Below are 9,961 nucleotides of genomic sequence, written 5' to 3' on the forward strand. Positions count from 1 at the left end.
CAAAGACTCTCTCTCTCTCTCTCTCTCTCTGCTAAGGTAAATAGCCCTTAGGCACCTAAGATCAACTGTTCCTGAGCAAGGTAGCATAGCAGTTGGCGTCTGGAACATAGTAAGCCAGGGCCGGAGACCAACCAGTCCTGGACCCTGACCAGTGGCAATGACAGGTCAGAAAGACAGAAGAAGAAAAAGATAGTGGGCCATGGATGGGTAAGAAATGGCATGAGAGGTGGGATCACACCTATGGTTCATCCTATAAGGGTACATGTGAATCTCTCTAAATGGAGAATATAAATGTCTTAACACAATAAGAAAAAGACATGAAGGCTATGTTAACCAGTTGGATGAAAGTATTTAAAATTGTATACAGAAACAGTACACTGTACCCCCATGATAGTATTAATGTACACTGCTATGATTTAATAAAAAAAAAATTAAAAAAAACAAATATAGAATGTTATAACTATTAAAAAAAAAGAAATGGCATGAGAAGTGACTGAGTCAGGAAGATCTCCAGAGGGGGTACAGGGCTGGAGGTAAAGCAAGTGCAAGAGCAACTGTGTGCACAAGGAATAAGGAAAAGTGAGCACCACAGAGAAAGCCAAAGAAATAGAACCAATAAGCAAAGGAGAGAAAAATAAATACAAAAATTAGAACAGAGAATATGAAAGGGAGATAAAAATATACACACAATGAAAGAACAGCAGGCAGAGTCCAAAGATGAAGAAAAACAGAGAAGCCAAAACAAAGACAGTAGAAAGAAAAGTGAAGGGCCCCAGTTAGAAAAAGGCTTGAGTCAGATAGAGACCCAGAGACAGACTAAGATTTAGGGACATCTGAGAGTCCTTGGATAGAGAGAATGCCAGCAATAAAGAGAATGGTGTCACAGATACCGTGCCAGTTTCAGAAAGAGTCAAGCATCCTCACAGTAAAGAGAAAAAGTTGGTGTCAAAGAAAGCAAATCATATAGAATGAGACAGGTAGCCTGATGCTCAAGATAAATAACAAAAGACAAACTTACTGAAGAGGGACAGAAAGGAATAAGAGAGGGCATAACAAAGCTATCAACTCATGCCAACAGAATGCCAAAGACACCAAAAAAGAGTCCAGAAAGATAAAGAGTAACAGGACCACAAAACAAGAGACAGAATTCTGCCTATGAACCAGAGATCCAAAGAGGCCCCATCAGGAAAGGGAATGTGAGAAACATAAGGGCTGGGGAAGGAGAGAGTATATGTACTGCACGAAGGAGGGAGCCAAGGAACCTATAAGGGAGAGTAAGTACTCAGACTTGGCTGGGGAGTCAGACAATTAGAGCAGTTGTGAGAAAAAGTAGTCCAATGTGAGTATGTGAGGGAGGGTCAAATGGTGGGGTCTGCCCTTATTATTCTCTAGGCAGTGGCACAATGGTGAACATTTTTTGATAGACAGCAGCTCAGAGTAAACCCTATACACTACAACCTGACAGGAGATGGGTCTCTGTTCCTGGACCTGCCAGGTTCCTCTTTCTGTAAGATAGTGGGTCTCGGGGCAGTCCCTGTGGCTCAAGGAGTAGGGTGCCAGCCTCATATGCCAGAGGTGGTGGGTTTAAACCTAGCCCTGGCCAAAAACTGCAAAAAAAAAAAAAAAAAAAGATAGTGGGTCTCAGCTCTTGGGATCTTATGAGGATAGGAGTAAGAGTTACTAATACTGAGAGGAAGAAGAGAGAGAAGAATGAGCTGGGACTGGTTCCCTTTCTATAGGGCCAATAAAGGCAGAAAATGTCTAAAAAAAAAAATTATTCTAGAACTAAGCAACACAGTGTATCATCTGATAAACAGGCAACAGATTTATATACCCTTTCTTCTTCTAACTTCTGTTTTCTTTTTTCTTCTGCAGATATTCTCCGCTGTTCATCTTTTTCTTTTTGCTCTCTCAGCTTTCGCTGCTTTTCTTCCATTTGTTTTTCATATTGGAGTTTGGCCTTTCTTGCTTTTTCAAGTAGTTGCATTTCTTTATTGGCTGAAATATTCCAAGTACATTTTCAAGGTGTTAAGAGCCAAGAAAATATTTGATTTTTCCATATTACACATACAGAAGGAAAAATTTAACATATTTTCATTCTCCTCCTTAAAATACAACCTATGCTACTAACTGAAGAGTGTAAGTGAGCAGAAGTGGCCACTAAGAAACCATTTTCACTGGGTATTCATTTGACTCTGGAGAACTGAATTGTCCACCTAAATGACTTCCATCCTGTCCAAACTACAATTCCAAATTGAGAATATTTTCTTTCATGTAATATTTCTGCTGATTTAAACAAAAGTCAAACCTCTCCCAATTAATATGCTGTATATTAAAATATAAATTTAAAAATCACAATGCCAGAATGTTTATTTCCTTCTACTAGGAAACTTCTTTCAAAGTTCTCACCTATACAGACCATATTAAGCATGATGGTCTTATATTAATGGACTTGGCCGTACTATACCACACTACAGAACAGTAGCATACTATTTTCCTATATTCTAATTTTCTCTCATTAAATGCTTCTAAAGTGTGACTTTGGGCCTGGTGGCTCATGCCTGTAATTCTAGCATTCTGGGAGGCTGAGGTGGGGTGGGTTGCTTGAACTCAAGAGTTTGAGATCAGCCTAAGCAAGAGGGAGACCCCCATCTCTAAAAAACAGCCAGGCATTGTGGCAGGTGCCTGTAGTCCCAGCTACCAGGGAGGCTGAGGCAAGAGAACCACATTGAGCCCAAGAGTCTGTGGTTCACCTGTGATGCCACAGGCACTCTACTGAGGGTGAAAAAGTAAGACTCTGTGTCAAAAAATACATAAATAAATAAAAAGGCCAGGCACAGTGGCTCATACCTATAATCCTAGCATCTGGGAAGTGGAGGTGGGTGAATTGCCTGAGCTCAGGAGTTGGAGATCAGCCTGAGTAAAAGCAGGAACTCCCCCAATCTCTACTAAAAATAGAAAAACTAGCTGGGTATTGTGGCAGGCGCCTACAGTTCCAGCTACTTGGGAAGCTGAGGAAAGAAGGATTGCATGAGCCCAGGAGTTTGAGGTTGCTTTAAGTTATGACACCAGGCTACTTCACCCAGGGTAACAGAGTGAGAACCTGTCTCAGGAAAAGAAGAGAGTAAGTATGACTTTGTATAAATTAGCACCTAAAAGAATAACTTTTCTGGCTCGACACCTGTTGCTCAGTGGTTAGAGCCAGCCACATACACCAGGGCTGCTGGGTTCAAATCCGGCCCAGGCCAGCTAAACAACAAAGACAACTACAACAAAAAAACAGCCAGGCATTGTGGTGGGTGTCTGTAGTCCCAGCTACTTGGGAGGCTGAGGCAAGAGAATTGCTTAAGCCCAAGAGTTTGAGGTTGCTGTGAGCTGTGACACCACAGCACTCTACCAAGGGTGACATAATGAAGCTCTGTCTCAAAAAACAAACAAACAACAAAAAAGAATAATCTTTCTACAACTTGCTATGCTAAAATTATTAGGAACTCATTTTTATTTTTAGAGTCAATTTACTGAAATCTCACTCCGCTTGTCTTTACAAATGTTGAAGAAATTTTCATACCTTAGTTTTTAGAAAATCAATGCTAACAGAAACTAATCCTTCAAAAATTAAACAATTTAGTCAAAGATTTTTCATGGGCCTTCCTTACTTAATTTAGTACAAGGATTTAACCCAATATAATATGTAATATAAAAATTATCATGAAAAAAATTAAGAAAAGCAAGTAAAATACTTTGAAATATATACATACATAAAATTCACTAATTATGATTTTACTAAAAGTCTAAAATATACCATCTTGTTGTCTCCTTGTCTCTTCCCTGCGTTCCTTTGCTAATCTTTGTTTTACATCATTTTTAAGCACAGATCCATCAATAACTAAAAAAAAAAAAAAGAACATAGTTAGATACTGACAGAAGGATACCAAAGTTTAAAGATATCACATTGACATCTATTACAGCAGTGGTTCTCAACCTTCCTTAAATACAGTTCCTCAATCCTTTAATACAGTTTAAAACATGAGGAACTGTATTTTAGGGTCGCAGCATTAGGAAGGTTGAGAACCACTGTATTAGAACATTATAGAAATGATACCTGGTTTAAATGATGATTTAATATTTGAAGATTGGGATGTAAACGAGCTAACTCCACTTTGATTCCTCCTTTCTTCAGCAATTGCGTGAGCTGCAGCAACTAAAATACAAAGAAATAAAAGAAAAGGATTAGATTTTTTTTTTTTTTAAATAGTCTTATTTTGTCACCCTTGGTAGAGTGCTATGGCATCATAGCTCACAGCAACCTCAAAATCCTGGGCTCAAGTGATTGTCTTATCTCAGCTTCCTGAGTATCTGGGACTACAAGTGCCTGGCACAATGCCTAGTTATTTTTACAGGCAGGGTCTTGATCTTGCTCAGGCTGGTCTCAAACCCTTGAGCTCAAGCAATCCCCCTGCGTTGGCCTCGCACAGTGCTAGCATTATAGGTGTGAGCCACCTTGCCCAGCCAGAAAGGCATTAGATATTAAGAATACAAAAAGTGGGTTGGCACCCATAGCACAGTGGTTAGGGCGCTGGCCACATACACCAGGGCTGGTGGGTTCAAACCTAAACAACAATGACAACAACAAAAATAAAATAGCCACATTGTGGTGGGCCCCTATAGTCCCAGCTACTTGGAAGGGTGAGGCAAGAGAATCACTTAAGCCCAAGAGTTTGAGGTTGCTGTGAGCTGTTATGCAACAGCATTCTACCAAGGGTGACATAGAGAGACTCTGTCTCAAAAAAAAAAAAAAAAAAAAAAAAAAGCTAGGCCTGGAGAGGTGGCTCAAACCTGTAATCCCAGCACTCCAGGAGGCCGAGGCAGATAGATTGCTTGAGCTCAGGAGTTCAGGACCAGCCTGAGCAAGAGCAAGACCCTGTCTTTAAAAACAACCAGGCATTGTGGCAGGCGCCTGTAGTCCCAGCTGCCTAGGAGGCTAAGGCAAGGGGATCACTTGAGCCCAACAGTTTGAGGTTGCTGTGAGCTATGACATCACAGCACTTTACCAAGGGTGACAAAGTGAGACTCTGTCTCAAAAAAAAATACAAAGAGCTAACACAAGGGTCAGCAAACTACAGCCAAGTATATCTTCGATGTTAAAGGACAGGACCAGGTGGTGCCTGTGGTTCAGTAGGTAGGGCGCCGGCCCCATATACCAAGGGGTGGTGGGTTCGAACCTGGCCCCAGCCAGCTAAAACAGAAGTGGCAACTGCAACCAAAAATAGCCGGCATTGTGGCAGGCACCTGTACTCCCAGCTACTTAGGAGGCTAAGGCAAGAGAATCGCTTATGCAAAAGAATTTGAGGTTGCTCTGAGCTGTGATGCCATAGTACTCAACCAAGGCCAACGGAGTAAGACTCTGTCTCAAAAAAAAGGGGGGGGGGCAGAACCACTTCTATAAGGTAAAATCATGACTGATTAATCTGGGTCAACAAGAAGGATGTACTGAGTACCTATGATGTTCAACAGTAGTTTAACAAAGAATTAAAAGTGTTTATTGTGGGTGTGCCAGGGTATTTGTGAACATAAAGAATTACAATTGTTTGTAACAGTGGTAGCACAAGCTTGTGGATGAGTAGGACCCAGTGATTACCAGCTTTCAAAAATGTCTCAGACAAAACATTACACCAAGTATTAAAAAAAATTGAGCTGGCAAGGAACTGAGAAAAAGATGTTTTGCCATGAATTGGGAATTTAGAAAATAAAAGGTTTAAAATGTATGGATCTGAGTCTGGAAACAAAGTGTTAACAGTGAGATCCTCAGAGATGGGGCCCAATATTAAGGAGTGTATTTATACACTACCTACATCACAGACTTTCTACCCTGGTTCCACACTAGAATCACCTAATGTACAATATTTGGGAGATGGATACAACAAAAGCCTATACTCCACCACCATATCATATACACATGTAACAGAATTCAACTTATATCTCCTAAATCTATTAAAATTAAGAAGATAAAGTATATGAATACTTATCCAAAATTTTTAAAAAAGCAAGGCCTACCCCACCCCCATCTCCTCACTGTCCCCCCAGTCTCTGTGTGTGTGTGGCCTGGGCCCCTACAGTTGTTTAAATCTCTATTCTGATGCACAGCGAAGGCTGAAGAACCACTAATCTAGGAGAACAAAATCTCCAGTGAGATGATTATCATTCTAGGTAGAAAATTTCAAGAAACAAATAATTATACAAGGTGCTAACAACATGTTTTGTGTAAACAGGCAGGATAGTGATAGACTTCAATAAGGATGAAGTCTAGATTAGGGAGCACAATTTGAGAGAAAGTAAGAAAAACTAAAACTCTAGGATAATACACAAGAGTTATAATAGGAGAATCCCTGAATCCTTTAATTGTATGGCTCTGTATCTCCAGTAAGGGTTACAGAGAATAATAAAGAAAACCATCTTTTACCCTTGTATAAAAGGATAGGAAGTATGCCCCTGCAATACTCCATACAAATCTGTGGTTTCTACATATCCTGAAAATAGGACAGCTGAAGATGGGCAGTTAAAATAAGGGAATAGAGGAGCTGTCCTTGTACTTACAGACTCTGAGATATTAGTTGCCACTGAAGATATATAGTAGTTATTTTACAGTATAACTTTCCTGGTGATGTTATAATACCTGCCAACTGGGATCACCATTTCTTTTTCTTTCTTTCTTTTTTTTTTAAGAGACAGAGTCTCACTTTATTGCCCTCAGTAGAGTGCCATAGCACCACAGCGGACAGCAACCTCCAATTCCTGGGCTTAGGCGATTCTCTTGCCTCAGCCTCCCGAGTAGCTGGGACTACAGGTGCCTACCACAACGCCCAGCTATTTTTTGTTGCAGTTTGGCCGGGGTTGGGTTCAAACTCGCCACCCTCAGTATATGGGGCCGGTACCCAACTCACTGAGCCACAGGTGGTGCCCGGAGATCACCATTTCAAAAGAGAAAAGCATTTTCTTTTAACAATAGAGAACTAGGGGAGGTGCCTGTAGCTCAAGGAGTAGGACGCTGGCCCCATATGCTGGAGGTGGCAGGTTCGAACTTATCTCTGGCCAAAAACTGCCAAAAAAAAAAAAAAAAAAGAGTAACCAAAAACAATAGAGAACTAAAAGTTCAGATAATCTAGCTAAATTTGAAGACTACACTCTCCTAATCTTCCTTAATAATTTAACTACTGGCAATTTTGTAGACCACAATTATCTTCTGAATTTGAGCACTAATGTACTAACAAAAATTCTTAAATACAGTCTAGAAATTAAACCCTCCCACATACACCCCACTTGCAACATTCCTTTGTGAGCACAGAAAAAAACAATGAAGTAACTTGTAGAATTGTTTCTGCACATTTAGTTCTGCTTACAAGTCCTAAGGATAGTCTGTATTTGACACAATTTTGCTGATAATTTCTCTCAAAATGTACATTTTTCCAGATTATTTAATGATTTTATTAAACAGAAATAACCTTTCATAGGTGTGATGGGAATAATGAGCCAAATAATATAAACGTTAATGTGGTAATACTATCAAATTTAATTTTTAAATCCTTATATCCAAATTTATACTAGCAAGAAATACATTCACAGAAATGGCTTTAAAAATGATTTAAAATGTCCAGGCAATGGGAGAAAGTCTCTATGTCTGGACTTAACAGAATCAACATTTTATTCAACTCCACTGAAAGAGAGAATTTACTTAACATGCATTTCAATGAATGAAGGAATTTACTTAATATTCAGTTAAAATAACAGCAAGGATAGTAAGTATGCTATAGTATTTCTTAGTTCTTATGCTTATTGTAAACCCCCAACTACCTTTTGTCTGGAGATTAACAAAATCTATCTTTTTTGCTAAAACTGAATTATTAATCTTAACCTATATTTATGCTACTTTTCTAAAGAAAAACTACCATAACGAATATTACAAATCACCTCACCATTTACAAAGTTGATTTGTACTACTTCATTTAATGTTTTTGTTGATGTCGTTGCAGTTTTTTTTTTTTTTTTGCAGTTTTTGGCCGCGGTTGGGTTTGAACCCGCCACCTCCGGCATATGGGGCTGGAGCCCTACTCCTTTGAGTCACAGGCGCTGCCCATGTTGTTGCAGTTTTGGGCATCACAGCTCAGAGCAACCTCAAACTATTGGGCTCAAGCGATCCTCTTGCCTCAGCTTCCCAAGTAGCTGAGACTACAGGCGCCCGCCGCAATGCCCGGCTGTTTTTTATAAAGGGTTTTGAGGCTTGGCGCCCTTAGCACAGTGGTTACGGCGCCAGCCACATACACCGAGGCTGGCAGTTTCGAGCCCGCCCGGGCCAGCTAAACAACGATGACAACCTCAACAAAAATAGCAGGGCATTGTGGCAGGCCCCTGTAGTCCCAGCTACTTGGGAGGCTGAGACAAGAGACTCACTTAAGCCCAGGAGTTTCAGGTTGCTGTGAGCTGTGACGCCACAGCACTCTACCAAGGGCCATACAGTGAGACTCTATCTCAAAAAATAAAGAAAGAAAATAAAGAAAATAAAGGGTCTCGCTCTTGCTCAGGCTGGTCTCGAACTCCTGAGCTGAAGCGATTCACCCGCCGCGGCCTCCAAGGATGCCGAGATTACAGTCGTGCGCCACGGTGCCCAGCCCAGCAAAATTGTTTTATTCGTGCTCGGAGCACAGGGACCGAGCCTGAGGACAGGCTACCAGCAACCTCCCACAAGCAAGAAGTACCAGCTCGCACAGGGAGCGGGGCGGTCTCCTGGACTCAGCAACGCGCCGCCAAATTCTGCTTTCACGACGGGACCTTCTGAGGAGAAAGCCCTCTGAAGCGCGCATTCTCGGTCATTTCAGCCTAGGCACTGCAAGATGTCCCACGGATGGTGACATCTTGCTTAAGTCCCGTGCTACAACAGGCAAATCAGGAGATGCACGCAGCCAAGTTTCATCCTCGCCCCCACCCCCGACCTTGCCCTGGAGGGTGCCGAAGGCAAACCTTCCGGAGAGGCCAGGGCTGCGACAGTAAACCAGCCTTAACCTGCTAACTCCCCAGTTCTGACTGAGGAAAAACTCAAACTTTCCATGCCTGGAAGGACTGTCCCGGCCAGGGAGGCGGCGCGGGCGCGCGGGGTCCGCACATCCCGAGGAGCCGAACGTCCGTTCGCCGCGCCCCAACCGCAGGCGGGGCTCGGGGCCATTCGCGGGCTCCGGCGTTCCGATCGCCCCCACCCCGCCCGCCCCAACAGCGTCCGTTAGAGCCCTCGCACCCCGCCCGCCGGGCGTCGGGGTTTGGGTGGCGGCAGTTCGGCCGTCGGCCGCATAGGATGGCCGTTTCCCTTCCCGCTCCCCGCCCAGAACGACGCCCAGTCCCGTCACCGGGGCTCCGGCAGGGCTGAGGGGGAACTGGACAGCGCGAGGCAACTCCGGAGAAAAGTTTTCCGGCCCTCATCGCGCCGCTCCAACGGCCCTCGAGGCCGCGGGAGCTCCGCCTCCCACACGGGCCCTAGCCCCCCCGACAGCCTCCGGTCCACTCACCCATCCTCTCCCGCATCCCCTTCAGAGATGTGTTGCTGTTCGTGCCGACACTGCCACGCTCCGCCATCTTCGGAGATGAGACGGGAGCCACAGGTCGAGCTCGGGCTCGGGCTCGGGCAGCTCTGCGCAGGCGCCGACGACGGCGTGGCCTCCGTTTGGGACGCGGCCCAGCGGCCCGAGGGCGGGGCGAGGCGGAGCCTGAAGGGCTGCCGCGCCCGCCCCCGCCCCGGACCCGCCAAGTGGGCAGGGCTGCTCTCCGCGCACCACGACCTGACCCGCAGGGCAGCCACTACCTGGTCTGAAGAAAGATTCTCCAACGTCGCGCATTACGCGGCTCCATTCTGGAGACCAGCCAATCAGCGCCCTGCTACCTATCCAACGGTCCTTAGCGCCTTTCTTCACCTCTGCTT

General features: G+C 43.8%; 1 protein-coding gene across 2 annotated transcripts in view; it reads right to left on the reverse strand.

Annotated features, from left to right (window-relative positions):
• Positions 1-9,649, reverse strand: part of MAP7D3 (MAP7 domain containing 3) — a 36,927-nt gene extending 27,278 nt beyond the window's left edge. For both annotated transcript variants that reach the window (XM_012813257.2, XM_023508512.1), the window contains exons 1-4: positions 9,552-9,649; positions 4,103-4,201; positions 3,803-3,886; positions 1,835-1,998 (exon numbers count right to left, since the gene is read on the reverse strand). In XM_012813257.2, the coding sequence (XP_012668711.1) occupies positions 1,835-1,998; positions 3,803-3,886; positions 4,103-4,201; positions 9,552-9,618 (414 nt within the window). In that variant the 5' untranslated portion in view covers positions 9,619-9,649. The remainder of the gene's footprint in view (positions 1-1,834; positions 1,999-3,802; positions 3,887-4,102; positions 4,202-9,551) is intronic.
• Between the last annotated feature and the right edge of the window lie 312 nt (positions 9,650-9,961).

The sequence above is a fragment of the Otolemur garnettii genome, unplaced genomic scaffold (genome assembly GCF_000181295.1).
Source record: "Otolemur garnettii isolate 467f Iridium unplaced genomic scaffold, OtoGar3 scaffold00252, whole genome shotgun sequence".
Lineage (NCBI taxonomy): Eukaryota > Metazoa > Chordata > Mammalia > Primates > Galagidae > Otolemur > Otolemur garnettii.